Below are 18504 nucleotides of genomic sequence, written 5' to 3' on the forward strand. Positions count from 1 at the left end.
AAACTTATTAAAAAAACATGATAATACTTTACATAGACTGCTCACTCGAGGAAAACATTACATGTTGATAGCGCAACTGGAAGCGATTAGAATTTAAGCAGTCTAGCACAGCTAGTTGCGACGAGAATATCGGCGGAAAGCAAAATAGTTTTGATATTTGACGAAAGATGACTCTGGTTCCTACTGACTGGTACGTTTACAGGTTGTGGCTTGCTTCAGACAGACACGTCTCCTTTTGTGACGGGGCAAGGGTGCTAATTTAGTTTTCGTAGGTCATAAATTTCTTTATAGAGATGGAGTTACAGCTGTCCTCGTATGCCCTTCTGTTGGTAGTCATAGATTATTTTATACATGTTAGTTTTTGTTCGTTTTGACTGAGGGATTGTCATTTTTGCTTGGTTTTTCCACTGTTTGTTTTTGTGCTGAACATTTTTAGCTAATCCCAGCATAAGATGGTTCAAATTTCCATCGCTTCTTCGGTATTTACTATATTTGAGACAGTCTATTATTACGTTCATATAGAGTTTCACAGGAGAAACGTACGTGCCACTACCTAATTTTTATTACTGTCTTTACATGTCCTATCGTAAAATTCTTCTGTCTGTGTCCTGATTTTGTTGGCATGGTGCTTTGGACTGCAATGTACGTCAACCTCTTATCCTGCTGTGATATTAGCCATTCCTATTCTCAGTGCAAGTATCTCCCTTTCCTTAAAATGTAGAGAATGACGGAATTCTGAATTGGTATGACTGGTCAACTGATTCTTCCGCCGCGTCTCGGTGTAATAACTTCATAATACTCTACTGTTTGTAGATTGTGAAACACTCAGGTGGTGCCGAGATCCGCAACGCGCCACGATAAGAGTACGTGAAGAACAGCGGAAGCATAGTAAGTGATTTAAATTGCAGAGATGTGGCCCGACAGGTCGGTGTGGAACCATCATACGAAATGGAAAAGTGCAACTAAATTGCTACTGAGCCTCGCCAACATCACAGGGAGAAATATCGACATTTAAGTGCTTTCGAACGACGGATTGGCCTCCTGGACGGGGGTCTGTAATTTCGTGACATTGCGTCTCGCACAAGGCACGCTCCTAGAGTGGTGACAAAATGTGACCATACTGCGAGATGACCGCCATCTTGTCCGCTGGCCGTAACGGACGAATAGCTTCGTGCACAGTGTCGGGGCGACGTTGGAGCTCTGCTACTGGTGTGGACATGTCAGCGTCGATGGTTCGACGCTGCCTTCTGCGGAGTGGACTGGTGGCACACATGTCATTGCGTCAGCTTCTGTTGATCAGAACCCACCAGCGCCACAGACTCCAGTGCGCCCTTGAACATCGACACTGGCATGCTGAGTGGCAAAATGTAGTGTTTTCGGACGAGCCCTTCTTCAACTTGTCGTGCTGTGATGGCCGCAAACGCTTTTGATGCTGCCGTGGTGAATACAATCGGGTAGACTGTACTGTCGAGCGGCATAGCGGACAAATACCAAATGTGTGGTTTGAGACGCCATTGCCTATAACTCCCGATCTCGCCTCCTGCGTCTTGAGGGCAGACGGAATAGCTACTGCCACATCAAGGAGGTTTTACAACCCGAGGCACCGTCCCTTCTGCAGGTGTTTCCTTATTCCAGCAGGACAACGCCCAGCCGCATGTGGCGAGTAACGTGCATACCTTCTTTAAATAACAGCGATTGTCACTGTTTCGCTGGCCTGCCCGTTCACCTGACATATCGCTCAACGTTCCATGCCTGGAGTATGGTCAGTCGCCAACTTGTTCGTTCAGGTCCTCCTGCAGCTACAATTGATTTGTGGACGCGCCTGCAAATCGCGTGGAAGAGTACTTCCTAGCAGCATATTCAGACGATCTTCGAATCCGTGCCGCCACCACTTCTACAGGCTCTGATTGCAGCACGTGGTGGCGCTACTACGTACTGAATTTCCGTACTCACAGTGCATATACAAGTCTGTATATCTAGTCATTTGTATAGCGTCCTGTCCCTAATCGGTGGAATAAATTTCATTGTGATCATATCTCTCTGTCTTCGTGTGTCGCTTTTTCCAAACTGTAGTATATATAAAAAGCATAAAATGCGCGTATTCTACAGTTTTAACTCTGTTTATGCACCTTCAATAGATAATGCTCTTCAAACTATTCATTAGTATTCTTGTGTTGTATTAATTTTATTTTATTCTAATTACTAATTTTACATAAAACATAATATAGTGTATTAGCTTCTTTTCCACATTTGCATGCTCTCTTCTGCTGCGTATAATTCTTTGCTAATGTTGTTCTCCTCACTTCCATCTCATATTCGCGCCCGGGCTCACCCCCCCCCCCCTTACACACACACACACACATACACACACACACACAGGGGAGAGAGAGAGAGAGAGAGAGGGGGGGGGGGGGAGAGTTGCTCGATATTTGGTCTTAATGTTTTCAGTTTTTTCCCCATCACATTTATTTACTGTTTTACATATTCACTTACATTACGATTCCATTGCCAAAGATTTACTCTGTGTATGCACCTTGTTCTCGATTTGCAACATATTTTTCAGTGTTGTTGACAACTATCGTATTGTACCCGGTTTGACAACTATAGTCAGTTACAGTCTGATGACAGTCTTGTAAGCCCAAGACCACAAATAAATGAATACTGTGAAATATAAACAATTTTGGAATGCAATGCAGCGGTTATTCACGATATTGCTGATATTTGATTTCTGGACATAATTTTCTCCCCCGCATTTCTTTCAAAACTGACCATAATATACTTGCACTCAGCCAGACGAATTTCAATTTTTCGATAGATGCCGACAATCTTTAATGTAACTGTAGTTCTTGATATAGACGGCTGCAGGAGAATGGCTAAGTCCGACATGTTCGACAGCTGCGCTAACCATCGGTCTCAGTGGAATGCTCTGCTTGTGAATCTTTGATAAATCATACAGTCTTGGTACCGACGCTTCTGATTTGAAAAGTCCGTTCTTGTCAGTGGGAGAAGTTGAAGAGGCTTATTCGTTATCCTGAGAACAAAAATTGTTGGATCTCCTTTAAGTTTTATCTTCCTGGTTCCAATAAGTCCCGAATTTTACTCCCGTAGTCTTCTTTCTTCATTAACACTGTAGTATTGCCTTTATCTACTGGAAGAATTATGCATTGGATCACGGCTTTATGCCCATTAATCAAATATCAGCATTGCAATAAGTGGCAAGTTAAGTACATGTTTATAAATGGCTGTTAATCAAATTTTCACTTACATTAATAAATGGTTTAAAGTTAATTCACTGTTGTTAAACTCTGAAAAGATCCACTATATGCAGTTCAGAACCTGTAAGAGATTTCCTTCCAGAATGTGTATAACATATGAAGGCATGCAGATCGAAGAGGTTGTCAGTGTTAAATTACTGGGAGTTCAACTCGATAATAGATTCAGTGGGGAAGGGCGTACAAAGAAACTGCTGAAGTACGTAAACAAGACTGTATGTGCAGTGAGCATGGTGACAGATGTAGGAGATATAAATATAAAAAAAAAACTTGCATACTTTGCTTGCTTTCATTCTATTATGTCATACAGGATCATATTCTGGAAATACTCGTCAAATTGAGCAGATGATTTAGCGTGCTAAAGCGTGTAATAATACTCATTTCTGAAGTAAATGAAAGAACTTCATCTAGAAATCGATTCAAGGAACTTTGCAGTCTCACCACTGCTTCTCAGTATATTTATTCCTTAATGAAATTTGTTGCAAGTGATATATCTCTATTTCCAACCAATAGCGCAGTACATAGTATAAATACAAGGAATAGGAACAATCTGCGTAGAGACCTAATATCACTTTTCTTGGTCCAAAAAGGGGTCCACTTTTCAGAAACACACATTTTCAATAAACTGCCAGCAGCCATTAAAAACTTGATTCCAGACAAAGCACAGTTGAAACAGATTTGGAAAGACTTTTTGATAGGCAACTCCCTCTATACTATAGATGAATATCTTAACAAAGGTCCACAGCTCGTGGTCGTGCGGTAGCGTTCTCGCTTCCCACGCCCGGGTTCCCGGGTTCGATTCCCGGCGGGGTTAGGGATTTTCTCTGCCTCGTGATGACTGGGTGTTGTGTGCTGTCCTTAGGTTAGTTAGGTTTAAGTAGTTCTAAGTTCTAGGGGACTGATGACCATAGATGTTAAGTCCCATAGTGCTCAGAGCCATTTGAACTTAACAAAGGCTGTTAGACCAGATTAAATAAATGTTAGATTTCAGTTTTGACAGCGCTTGGTCACAACAGTCAAGATTAGGTATTTTGTGTATGATAATTTATTAAAATGCCTAACTATATTTCATTCTGACAGTGTATTAATTCTGCCAATTTTAGCAGTCCCACTTCACTGTAATGTATTCACATTAGATTTCAGTTTTGACAGCGCTTGGTCACAACAGTCAAAATTAGGTATTTTGTGTATGATAATTTATTAAAGTGCGTAACTATATTTCATTGCCGGCAGGGGTGGCCAAGCGGTTAAAGGTAGTTAGTATTACAGATATTAGATTCTATAGATAGTATTATAGATATTAGATTTTTTACTTGTTCCACACCCAGGAGAAGCATTTCATTTTTTTGTCAGTGGAACGAAAACTAAATCCAGTCGAATCTAATTATGCACAGTCTGGTACTGTGTGACTGGTATTTCGCTTGTTTGTTGCCGTCGTCCGCAAGGCCTCGCCTCTGGACCGGAGGACTGCGCGCGAGTCGAACGGCGCCCCGTGGCAAGTGGGAAAGCCCTGCTCTGCCCTAGCCGCCTGGCGTGCAGACGGTGTCCCAGTTTTTGTTTACAACCGGTCCGGGCTACGCGAGAGTCGAAAGTCCGCAGTAGTTTAGGCGGCTGACTCACTGTATTGTCAGCAACTTACGGGAACGGAGCCTAGCGCAGGTCACAGAGAGCATTTTGCGGGGCCGTATGGTTAGTGTCATTTCAGTCGAATTGTCCGCAGGTGAAGGTCGCAGAAGGGGGGGCAGGGGGCTGAGGTTGCCATGGGAAGATCATGATCATGATCCTCCACCCAACTCCCCAAAAAATGTTTCCTCGGCTTCGTACTCATAGCACTATGTATGTACTGCCCGACGACTTGACTGGCTCAGTGGTAATAAAATAAACTGGTACACCTTCCTAATATCGTGTAGGGCCCCCGTGAGCACGCAGAAGTGCTGCAACACGACGCGGCATGGACTCGACTAATGTCTGAAATAGTGCTGAAGGGAATTAACACCATTAATCCTGCAGCGCTGTCCACATAGCCGCAAGAGTAAGAGGGGGCTGAGATCCCTTCTGAACAGCACCTTGCAGGGCATCCCAGATTCATGTCTGGAGTGTTTGGTGATCAGCAGAAGTGTTTAAACTCAGAAGAGTGTTCCTGGAGCCACTCTGTAGTAATTCTGGACGTGTGCGGTGTCGCATTGTCCTGCTGGAATGCACAATAGACATAGATTGATTTAGGTGATCAGGCAGGATGCTCACGTACGTGTCACATGTCAGAGGCGTATATAGACGTATCAGCGGTCCCATATAACTCCTACATCATTAGCGAGCCTCAACCAACTTGAACAGTCCCCTGCTGACATGCAAGGCCAGTGGATTCATGAGGTTGTCTCCATACCCGAACACGTCCATCCGCTCGATACAATTTGAAACGAGACTCGTCGGACCAGGCAACATGTTTCCAGTCGTCAACAGTGCAATGTCGGTGTTGACGGGCCCAGGCGAGCCGTAAAGCTTTGTGTCGTGCAGTCATTAAGGGTACACGAGTGGGCGTTCGGTTCCGAAAGCCCAAATCGATGATGTTTCGTTGAATGGTCCGCACGCTGACACTTGTTGATGACCCAGAAATTTGTGGAAGGGTAGCACTTTTGTCACGTTGAACGATCCTCTTCAGTCGTCATTGGCCCCGTTCTTGCAGGATCTTTTTGAGGCCGCAGCGATGTCGGAGATTTGATGTTTTACCGGATTTCTGACACTCACCGTTAGACTTTTGAAATAGTCATATGGGAAAATCCCCACCTCATCGCTACCTCGTGTCCCATCGCTCGTACACAAACTATAACGCCACTTTCAGACTCACTAAAATCTTGATAACCTTCCATTGTAGCAGCAGTAATCGATCCTACAACTGCGCCAGCCACTTGTTGTGTTATATAGGCGTTGCCGACCGCAGCGCTGTATTCTGCCTGTTTATATATCCCTGTGTTGGAATACGCATGCCTGTACCATTTGGCTCTTCATTGTGTATATACCATCCTTCCTCGTGAATCAGTCTAGCTATTATTGCAATATTCCTACACAGTTACTCAGATTAGCCTTTGCAGACAAACAGAAAGATGCGGCAGTCGACTTAAGTTTTATAATATGTGCATAAGAAGAAGGAAAGTGTGTATATTCTGATAATAATTGTTTCATGGGGCTCAGTGCCTTGTGTCAGTCCTTCAAGTTGACGCAACTTTCTGGGGGCTCCACTTTTCTCCCAGCAGTGTATTTGTTTCCACCTTTTTCTGGAATATGAATTTCCCTGTCGCTATCACTTTTACATACTATTCCGTAAGTTACCAGACAGAAAACCTTCCGGCACCATATATAACATGAAGAATAATCATCGCAAAGGTTAAATAAAACTTCCTGGCAGATTAAAACAGTGTGCCGGACCGAGACTCGAGCGGGGGACCTTTGCAAAGGTCCCGATTTCGAGACTCGGTCCGGCACACTGTTTTAATCTGCCAGGAAGTTTCATACCAGCGCACACTCCGCTGCAGAGTGAAAATCTCATTCTGGAAAGGTTAAATACATACCACTTTTGCGTGTCTTTCTTAACAATTACCTAAATAATGGTAGCTGGAAACAAGATAATACTGCGATATATCTAGCGGTCGCTGTCCGTTAACTAAATGTGTCGTTCTGAGTGGCACATCGATGGCCCACTTCCAACCAAGTGCATGCTGCCATCGTTCGATATGAAAGAAACGTCGCTCAGGCGGCTAAGACAGCAGAGTTATCGATAATTCTATCGTAGTACTAGGTTCGCTCATTCGTCTACATAACCAGTCACAAGCGGATTCCCTTTCTCATTACCCATTAAAGGAACATTGATGGCTTTCAACACCAGCCGGAAACAATTAAAGACTTTCTGCATTAGTCTGCTACTTACTATGCTCATTCAGGCACCTTCATATGGAAAATTAAGGAAATTGATTTTGTCGTTAGTGACAAGTGCTGTATGTAGTAGTAGTAGCAGCGTGCCTTTCACGCCTTGTCATGAAGTGTGCGTAAGAAGTGAAAGCGTGTGCTGCATCATTCGTACAGGGAAAAGCATATGCAATCACCGGCCGTCTCGTAGATCTTACTTGCTCTTCTTCCGCAGGACTGCACATTACATGTGCATCACTTGGTTTGTTACGGAAAAAACTCGATTCTGCTCCTGACTGCCCGCTGAAAGAGCGTACTTTTCGTAATCTTTCACCTGAAGGTCACTGGAACACGGAATGGAGCATTCAATATGTGACTGACGTAGTAATCTGTTTAACTTGTAATTACACTGAAGAGCCTGCCTAATATCGTGTAGACCCCAGCGAGCACGCAGAAGTGTCTCAGGACGACGTGGCATGGACTCGACTAACGTCTGAAGTAGTGCTGGAGGGAACTGACACCATGAATCCTGCAGGGCTGTCCATAAATCCGTAAGAGTACGAGGGGGTGGAGATCTCTTCTGAAAAGCACGTTGCAAGTCATCTCAGATATGCTCAATAATGTTCGAATCTAGGGAATTTGGTGTCCAGCAGAAATATGTAAACTCAGAATAGTTCTCCTAGTTCCACTCTGTAGCAGTTGTGAACTTCTGGAGTGTCGCATTGCCCTGCTATAATTGCCCAAATCCGTCGGAAGGCACAACGGGCATAAATGGATGCAATTGATCAGACGGCAAACTTACGTACGTGTGACCTGTCGGTCGTATCTAGACATATCACGGGTCCCGCATCACTCCAACTGCACACGCCCCACACCATTACAGAGCCTCCAGCAGCTTGAACAGTCCCCTGCTGACATGCAGTATCCGTGAATTCATGAGGATGTCTCCTTACCCGTACACGTCCATCCGCTCGATACAATTTGAAACGAGACTCGTCGGACCAGACAACATGTTTCCAGTGATCAACAGCCCAATGTTGGTGCTGTCGGGCCCAGGTGAATCATAAAGGTTTGTGTCGTGTTGTCATCAAGGGTACACGGATGGGCCTTCGGCTCCGAAAGCCCATATCGATTAAGTGTCGTTGAATGGTTCGCACGCTGACACTTGCATTGAAATGTGCAGCCGTTTGCGGAACGGTTTCACTTCTGTCAAGTTGAACGATTCTCTTCAGTCGTCGTTGATCCTGTTCTTGCAGGATCTTTTTGAGGCCGCAGCGATGTAAGAGATTTGATGTGTTACCAGCCTCCCGATATACACAGTAAACTCGTGGAATGGTCGTACGGCAAAATCCTCGCTTCATCTCTTCCTCGCAGATGCTGTGTTCCATCGCTCGTGCGGAGATGCTGTGCACCATCACTCGTGCGCCGACTATAACACCACGTTCAAACTCACAAGGGCAGGCCGCCAATTGTGAAATTCAGATTCGATTCATACTGCGCATAATAAAAGCTCATGGCCAGAGGTGTAATGTGGCAAAGCACCAAGATGCACTTCTCAGCCGTTGTCGAGAAAATCGACAGTTAAAAGAAACCGTTGCGGCGAAATACTCTCTACGATTAATAATTTTCTACAGCGTCGTGGCGCAGCGGTAAGCGCTCGGGTTCGTAATCCGAAGGTCGCCGGATCGAATCTCGCGCAGTACAACCTTTTTTTTCGGTATTTGTTTCTTGTAATAAACTATTAATGAATTGCTTATGCATGTTGGTGAAGGCGGATCGCTCTCCAATTGTACCGCCTCCATTTTTCCGTTTGTTTAACAGGGTGTACCAAAGCTCTCACGTCCGCACTGATTTTCGACGATGTTATAAGTTGCGCTAGGGACCGCATCTACCTTGTTTGGAAGTTAGCAGGCAACTACGCTGTTATGCGGCGGCTCGTTTCGGCCTATTCAACATCTGTCCTTCAAGTGTAACGAGCGAGTAACGGAGTTTATATTTCATACCTGCCACAGCAAATTTCTGTTCGTGGGCTCTCTATTCTAATTCGAACGTTTGACTTACGCTATACGTATTCGTTTCGGAATATCGTTTCTACGTCTTCCGTTAACTATACGTGGTTAACATTATGAAGACAATTAATAACATTTGTGAAATACAACTTTGTTTGCGGAAAACATAATATGTTCGAAGTCGCCAGTTTTTCCACGACAAACGACTTTCAACAACTTATTATATGCATAATTGTTGCAACTGATTGCCGAGAATTATATATGTATATATATTTGAATTACAAAAAACAAATACTAAAAAAAAGGTTGTATGGCGCGAGATTCGATTCGGCGACCTTCGGATTACGAACTCGAGCGCTTACCGCTGCACCACCACGCTGTAGAAAATTGATAATCGTAGAGAGTATTTCACCGCAACGGTTTCTTTTAACTGTCGATTTTCTCGACAACGGCTGAGAAGTGCATCTTGGTGCTTTGCCACATTACACCTCTGGCCATGAGCTTTTATTATACGCAGTATGAATCGAATCTGAATTTCACAATTGGCGGCCTCCCCTTGTCAGTTAAATCTTGATGAGCTGCCATTGTAGTAGCAATAACCGATGTAACAACTGCTGCAGACACGCTTTGTCTTATACAGACGTTGCCGACGGCAGCGCCATATTCTGCCTGTATACGTATCTCTGTATTTGAATACGCATGCCTAGACCAATTTCTTTGACCCTTCAGTGTGTGTGTGTGTATATATATATATATATATATATCACTTACAGCGTTGAGACTATAGTTATCAACGAAATAGTCACACGTCTCAAATAGTACACTATTTGTTTCTTGACGCCCTAGACCGTCTGTGACTAGTGGGCTAGTGGCATTTAATTCAGAAACGATTCCTGCCTGAGAGCAGCAGGTTTGTGTTCGTAACCACCGAAATGCCTTCACGGTCAGAAAATGTATCAGTCGTCTAGTAATCATCTAACTGCACATTTTAGCTTTATCCTATGGAGAAGCACGCCCAGTTTAGTAGCTCTTTCAAAATTATGCCGAGGCTTTTCATAGTTTTCCCATAGAGTAAATGGAAATTATCATTGTCTAAGGGAGAAATTGTTTGATGAGAATGTTGAATTTCCAACTTTCCCTTTGATATGACGAGACCCTGTGACTTGTTGTAGTTGAGCTCTGTACCTAGCTTTTGAGCCCGTCGTGATGCTGAATACAGCTATAGGTAAAGCTGTGTCTGCTCGCCTTGTCTGTGCCGACGACCGCCACGTCATCCTCTGCCAGTGGAAGGGTACGGCTTCAGAACACAGTTGTACCGGCTGTTGCCAGCTTCCCAGTTCTTGAGGCCGTTACTCCTCACTCAAGGAGCTCCTCAGTTGCCATCACGAGGTTGAGTGCCCTCCTTTCCAGTCCTCGCACCGGGGAAAACTCCCTCGCAATATCGGAATTGGAACTTTGCTCTTACTCGTATCAGTCAGAGTCGCTGACCAATCAGCTGCGGCGGCAAACATATGATCAAAGATCCTGATTAACGGCTGGTATGGCAAATGCTGACGCTTACGTGCATTTGGATGCCGTTAACATACTAGTATCTAGGGTGGATGTAATATCATTATTCACTTTTTCACCTCAAATAAGTTTAGATTCGTTAAATGTATTCGTAATCTCCTGTTAACTGTGTGAATAGTGAGCAGAGGCTGATGAACTGAAGTCCAACATTTTTACGCTCCTTTATTAATGACTGATACACAGCCAGCGATGATATAAAAATTTTAATTACATTTGTAGCATATCCAGAAGGTAAAGTACTTGCGGAAGTAAAGTGGTGAAGACGGGTCGTGAGTCGTGCTTGGATAGCTCTCAGTCGGTAGAGCACTTACCTGCGAAAGACGAAGGTATCAGGTTCGAGACCAAATCTGGCATACAATTTGCCAGGAAGTTGCATTTATTGTATTTCTGTGCCACAGCAGTATATTTAGACGATTTAGTGATAATAATGTTTGCAGGTTTTACAAGTAATTAAAGAGTAAAAATAGACTGATTATGAGGTTTTGTGGTGTTTTTATGGTCGTTTCAGTAGCACATTCCCGGGGAGTTTACTTAGTTGTCCACGGAAACCAGCACAGTCGCGGCACACGATACGTAACATTTAATGTACTCTCTGTCTAAAGTGGCGTAAACTTCAAGGAGGCCCAATATTCGTAAGGTCCCAACAACAGCATATAAACGCCAATGTTCTATATATCTGTACTCTATGATTGTTAGTCAGACCTAAAATAGAATTTTACCACTGTATTTTTCCCACACAGATCTCTACCCTATCATAGGAAAAAAGAAGAATCCTTTACAAAATGAAGGTGAAGTCTGTTACCTCAATAAATCACGAAGTTTGGAAAAAGCGTCGGTCTTTATTTCATGAGCCCCTGGTCACTATTCGTCTAGGTGAAAGGATACTTGTAATATCTTTAACAAGTAAAAAGATTTTTAGAGCGAAAAAGTTGCGCACTTCACTCTGTGTGCAGACAGATAAGCTTATCTGACGGTTACACCTTTCAGACTGATCCTCACTGGTTCGCTTCTCGGTAGCAGCACCCTTTTTTTTACTTTTCGGTAAATTCGTTATTTATTAACAAAATAATTGAAATGTTAATTAACGAATGTCGAGTCATATTAAAACAACCAGTTAGACAGTCCTCCCACCACGACTTTCGTTTCTTTCAAAAACCTTAATCTCGTACATAAAACAGGTTCAAACGTCTGAGTACTTTACAATCCATACAGTGTGTGAAATTGTTGCCGTTAAGCGTGCATGAACAGCCAAAATGTAGTAAGCGAAAACATTTTTCTTCCTTTCATCATTTTGTGGGCGGCGTCAAGGAGAAAATGTTTCTTAAGAGTTTACAAATGTGTGTTAAGTTTGTTTGTTGAACGTCGCTAAGTCTCCTATTCTCAAATACAGGACGAATATAGTCTGGGTAACATCTGCGTCGTGAGTTACGCAGCCTGAAAAAGTGTACTCAGTCTCTGGCTTTAATACTTGACAAACCATTAACTTAATAAGTAAATTATGATAGCATTTTAAGATTTTAAATTTGGTGAATGATTATATGAAATGCTGAACATCAAATTTTGTCACTTATTTTTAGTTACTAAAATTTGAGTATTCACAGTAAATTAAAATTTGCTATAAATATGGGAATGATCCAATAGAAACTGAAATACTATTATGTTTCTCGAATGAACAGTGCTTTGTCTAATTATTTGAGTTAACGATAATGCATTATACTTGTGTGCACCAAACTTTATTTATGTACTATCTCTAATTGAAAAGTAAAGGTTTTATTTATTTTAAAAATTGTGGTTCCGTGTCTGTTAATTAGGATTTCCATTTGATAACAAACACGTAGTGTAAATAACAATTTAAAAAAGTTACCAGTAACGAGAATCGAACTAGGAACTTCAGAATTACAAGATTCGTATGCCGTCCACTGAGCTACTGGCGATTGTGTTTATAAACTTGAACTGTTGTATAGTTAACAAGGAAAACTCTACATCGAACCCCTCTCAGATTGAGTGGTAAAATTACGCAGTGGATCGCCCGTCAAAAACTGAACACAGATCAAGGATTAAAACAGGAAGGTGTACTGAACTGTGAAAAAAAGAAGCAAAATAGAAACAGTGAACGATCCAAGCTCAAGATGTGAAACATCGAGCGAGTTATAAGAACCACGGGGTCGCGATTGTGTGCCGGTCTTGGACTGCATAGCGGGAGATCCGTGTTTAAAGTTCCCTCGTGCCTCATTTTTTCACAAATTTATGAACTGCCCGTCCAGTCATTAACATGTCTGTTCTCCTTCTGTAGTTTCGCAATTGTCATATTATAAATTGGTTGTAGAATATGAGTCTTGTGATGTGAAGAGTAGTGAGAGCAAACGAGATGCCGGAAAAATCTCTCACAGTAATGAAAAGGACAAATAAACTGTGAATTATGTCACAACAAAGGAATTCAAAAGTCAAAACTTCAAAAAAACAGAACGCAAGAGTCATAATCTGTGGTACTTGTGTAGAACAAATAGGGGGTATGTACGTCTGGAGGTCCCTTCCTTACACTTCACTGTTGCAAACTTACGTTACACCACAGGACAGAGGCAAATTTGGATACAGCAAACAGACACATCAGTGACCAGAGGGAAAGATCATAATTTTCTGTGGCGAAAAACATGGGGCACGAGGGAGATTTGAACACAAATCTCCAGCTTTGCATGACGACGTGGTTCTTGCAGTATGCTTGATGTTGCACTTCTTGAGATTGAACCTTTCACTGTTTCTATTTTGCTTCTTTTTTCTTTTTTCACCGCTCTAGTGCATCTTCTTAATGTTCTCGTGCTTCATCTGTGTTTAGTTTGTGACGGGCTATCCACCTATGACGGGCTATCCACTGGCGCATCTTACCACTGAGTCTCAAGGGGGTGCGATGTGGAGTTTCCCTTGTTAGCAGCGGTCGAAAATCTTCTAACCTTCTTTTTTATTATTGCTTCGTACTGCTTTAGGAATGTGATATCCCAGCTCTGACTTTTAGATCTTACAAGTATGAATAATGTAGAAGATACTTTTGTAGGTGTGACGTCGTGTGTGATGTGCCGAGCTGCCCCTGTCTCGCCCTTTGCTGCCTGTTTGTGCGGGCTCCTCACGATTGTGCTCTCGGCTGTTGCAGGCGGCGAGGGCGTCGACAGCGCAGACGTCGCCTGCGTGCGCGGCCCCCGCTGCACCGTGCCCGCCCCCCGCGCGCTTTGCGTGCTCGTCGGCGCCGTGCGCACCCTCCGCCACGCACCAGTGCCAGCCGCAGCCGCAGCAGCAGCAGTCCCCGCGCCGCTACCTGAGCAGCATGCGCACGCAGCACCCCGGGCCGCTACCGCAGGTCGAGGCCGACCCCTACCGCCTGCTCGAGCACGACCTCAAAGACATCTACGAAGACATCCGCGAGGTGAGTACTCCACCACCGACTACATCCCGCCGACAACTACTCTACATATTTCCAGTATAGGCTTACAGGGTGTAAACGGTATAAGCCGCCAAAAGTATCCTCTTACAAGAACACGAGTAATTGATTTAAAACGTCTAGTAACATGTTTGTCCATTTCCTACTGTTGTCCCAGGGAAAAAAAGATAACAGTTCATCACGGGACAATGTTTTTGGAAAAGTAGACACTGGACAGCGCACACGGATTAGTCGTGACTTGTGGAAACATAGTGCACAGCAGACTGGGAGAATTCATTGAGCAGGGTCAAAACACTACGGGGCGCCTGCTCCACCCCTCCCCCAACACAGGCACACCCACACAAGCAATCGGCTCGTGTTATTTACCGCTGCGAGTGTTGACATCACGAGCGTGAGTCGCAAACACGCAGGCAACAACGGCTGCTTGGTTGAGTCACTGTAATACGCGAGTTACCTGTGCAGACGGTATTGCAACGTAGGACGAAAGGGAGATTTACTATCACTGAACTATGCGATATTCATTTAACTTATGGCGAGGCAGCTATACGAATCTATCGAGAGCGCTTTTCACAACGAAGACTTCCTGCACGATCGACATTTGTTGCTGTTCGCCAAAGATTTGGATCGTTATAGTTCTCTACTTTTTGCAAGAAGCAGAAGCATCGCCTGCCTAGTGGGTGTATCGCACACTGTCGTCCATCGTCATTTGAAAGAGGAGCGTCTGCGTCCTTACCACAATCAATGCGTACAAGATTTGGAAGAGCAAGATTTCCCTCCCCGACGACAATTCTCAGAGTGTTTTTTTGTTGCAAACAAAACTGCGCAGCATGATTTTGTAAAGAAAATACTCGTCACAGATGAAGTGTGTCCCACTCACGACGGAATAATTAATTTCCTTAACATGCATAGTGGAGTGTATACAATCCGCGCCACATTGGTCACAAAGTACGAAAGTTTTTGCATAGACGATTTTCAGGACGATGGATAGGACGTTTTGGTCCACGTCGATGGCCAGCATGCAGTCCTGATATAATCCACAGGATTTTTACTTTTTATGCCACATGAAGGAACTTATTTATGTTCAGCAAGTAAATAATGTGGACGAATTTACGCAGAGGATTTTCGATGCTGCCAATACTAAAAGGCAAATATGAATGTGAGTGGACGAATGAACGAATGCGACGAAACTCGGTTCGCCGTAATGAAGCATGTGCCGAATCGAGTGGTGAGCGTTTTGAACACTTGTTGAAGTGTTGGTGTATCCGGAAACACACGAAACAAAGTAATTTTAGTTTCATTTTCGTTACGGTACCGTTGTAGAAAAGGTAAATAATCTGAATTTAATTGTCGTTACGGATTGGTCGATTTTGTACTAAGGGAAATACATTTTATTTTATGTTAGCTTTTATTTACTACCACGACCTTCGGTATGTTGTAAAAGAGAAAAAGTTCGTTGTACTTAAATCAATGTTTACGTGAAACGAGTTACACGTTCTCGACAAATCAGTGACTATTCACATTGCTTGTTTCGGTTGTATCTATCCGCCGCGCCGCGTCCATTGTTTACATTTTTGTGGTTCGGCCGTTACTTTTCTTTGACCGCCGCATCGATTCGGTAGTATGCAGGTAAGGTCGTGTGCCGTCAGTTGACAATGTAAACAGAAATGCGTCTACTATCTAACGTATAAATATCTCTGTCTTTTAAGTACACAAAAATAAAGAACGTGAAACAAAGATATTCATTAGATTTTTTTTTTGTCAAGCGTAGCGAGATGTACCATCTGTATAATGTTGGCAGCTTATACCGTTTACACCCTGTACATCCGGGATATAAAATCTCAACTTTGCAAACAAGCTACGTTTATCTCCATTTCCTTATGCGTGTTTAACATTATTTACAGCTGTTTTAGAACATGATCAGAGTACTTATAACGATGTTTAATTGTAGAACTTGTCTGCAGTCTTGGCATCTCGAAGTTCATTTGCAGACTCAGTCATGTGGTTGATATGCAGGGGTTCCTGAATTTTTCGATGTCTTTTAAAACACTATTTCCTGATAATTCCATTTTTATTCTTCTCCAATGATTATTGTGCTTGCTAATTTTCCGGGAAGGAGTTACCATTTTCATCTCGACAACTGGTACACCAGTCCAGGTTTGGTTGACAAACTAACGAGTAAGATCATTGACGTTGCTGGCACAATGCAGCAAAACTGAAACAAGTTATTTGACTTAATTAAAAATGCCAAAATGAAGAAGGGCGAATACGTAACAGCTTACATAAACTACAGATTTTGATGAAATGGAAGGGCAAGAGAGAGGCCGTGATAGCCAGCACGATTCAGGACGATACATTTGTAAAAGTAAGTTCAAAATTGGCAGTGCGCAAGAACCAAGTATTATCATGAGTTACAAAGAGAATATGGGAGGTGTGGATAGGAACGATTCCCATTTGCAAAGTTACCGAATGGCCAGGAACAGACTAAAAAAATATTGTCCAAAGATTTTTTGCCTTTTATTGTACTTAATGTTTTGTAAAAAAAAATGGTGGCGAAAAAAGCAGATTGGAATTAACAATTAGTCTCGGGGAACAGTTGGCTCTGTCCTCTCCACAACAAGGGTCATCCACTTCGAACACCGAATGCGACTTGCTCCTTGATCTCCTGTATGTGAAGTTGCTCTCTCTGTAGCACAATATTTCTTATGTTTCAGACAAAAAACCATCTGTAATTATATAATTCATTTTCATTTTCTTCTTTTATATATTCAGTTCGATCCAGATTCACTTTAGTTTTGGCACACGCAATAAAACGACAAATAAATGTACGAGTGAGTGAGGAAACGTGCTAGCGCTAGGGGACACACAACAGCGCGCACCGAAACTACCCATCGTAGGGGCTAAAACTGCAATACGGTACTGCATTCAACAAACGTTAAATTCTTATTGCTTGGATATGAAAATCATTTTTATTTCAGCGCAGTCAAACAAAATAGGTATATGGAATTCCATTTACATTCTGTATATAAGGAAATACAGAAATCGCGTTTGAAAGCTTGTTGCTTCTGTCCATACCGGAGGAGAAACGTCGACCAGCAGCTGTCGAAATTTGGCAGCGGCCTATAGTCAGGAACTAGCCTATAACGATGTGCGTTTTCGAGTCAAGTAGTAGAATGTCGAAATGTTGCTGAATACAGTTACATGGCCACATTGTATTACTCATTGCTTTCGGACCATTGGCAATTTCAGCGCTACCTCATGGGTCAAAACGTGTTTGGTATCTGTAATACGATGATGATGTGGTGGAGCAGCACATAAAATTAATCCAGATCCGTCAGGAAAAGATTGTTACATAATGTTTGGAGCAATATGACGCTTAATTTGTCTCGTACACCATGAGTGCTTCGAATCCAGCTTCGGACGCTGGCGAGAATTCGCGCGCCATGTTTCATTATTTTGTATTGTCAGTTTAATACTGGTTTTCACTTACATTCGGATGAATTTTTTTACTATCTCACTTTGGTTCATAGTAGTGCTCTTTCTGCTCCTCACAATGACACCAGAATGAGTGTACTAGCCTGCCGCAGTGGCCGAGCGGTTCTAGGCGTTTCAGTCCGGAATCGTGCGACTGATACGGTCGCAGATTCGAATCTTGCCTTGGGCATGGATGTGTGTGATGTCCTTAGGTTAGTTAGGTTTAAGTAGTTCTAAGTTCTAGGGGACTGATGACCTCAGATGTTAAATCCCATAGTGGTTCAAAAAAAAAAATGGCTCTGAGCACTATGGGACTTAACATCTGTGGTCATCAGTCCCCTAGAACTTAGAACTACTTAAACCTAACTAACCTAAGGACATCACACACATCCATGCCCGAGGCAGGATTCGAACCTGCGACCGTAGCGGTCGCGCGGTTCCCGACTGCGCGCCTAGAACCGCTAGACCACCGCGGCCGGCATAAGTCCCATAGTGCTCAGAGCCATTTTTTTTTTTTTTTTTTGTGCTAGCCTGTATTGGTCTCGAGGGAATCACACCCCATTCTTCCTGCAAAATAGTGGCAAGTTCAAATATTGATGAAGCATTTTGATAGCGATCGCGTACAATTTTCTCCAAAGTAGACGATAACCGCTCAATAATATTGGGATCTGACGGCTGTGGTGGTCAGAGGAGAAATGACAGTGCATCTTCGTACTCACAAAACCAGTCCTTTCCACGCCAGAGCAATCATGAGCATGCGTCTTCTCTGCTACGATGACGTCACATGGCAACAAATACTGCTTAACAAACAGGTACAGACATGATATATAGCCATTCGTAGTCTCACCCGTTG

General features: G+C 43.1%; 1 protein-coding gene across 2 annotated transcripts in view; it reads left to right on the plus strand.

The window, feature by feature from the left end:
- The window catches only part of LOC126428129 (all trans-polyprenyl-diphosphate synthase PDSS1), an 804750-nt gene that overhangs the window by 476519 nt on the left and 309727 nt on the right, over positions 1 to 18504 (plus strand). For both annotated transcript variants that reach the window (XM_050090031.1, XM_050090032.1), the window contains one exon: positions 13896 to 14165. In XM_050090031.1, the coding sequence (XP_049945988.1) occupies positions 13896 to 14165 (270 nt within the window). The remainder of the gene's footprint in view (positions 1 to 13895; positions 14166 to 18504) is intronic.

Source organism: Schistocerca serialis, chromosome 12, assembly GCF_023864345.2.
Source record: "Schistocerca serialis cubense isolate TAMUIC-IGC-003099 chromosome 12, iqSchSeri2.2, whole genome shotgun sequence".
NCBI lineage: Eukaryota > Metazoa > Arthropoda > Insecta > Orthoptera > Acrididae > Schistocerca > Schistocerca serialis.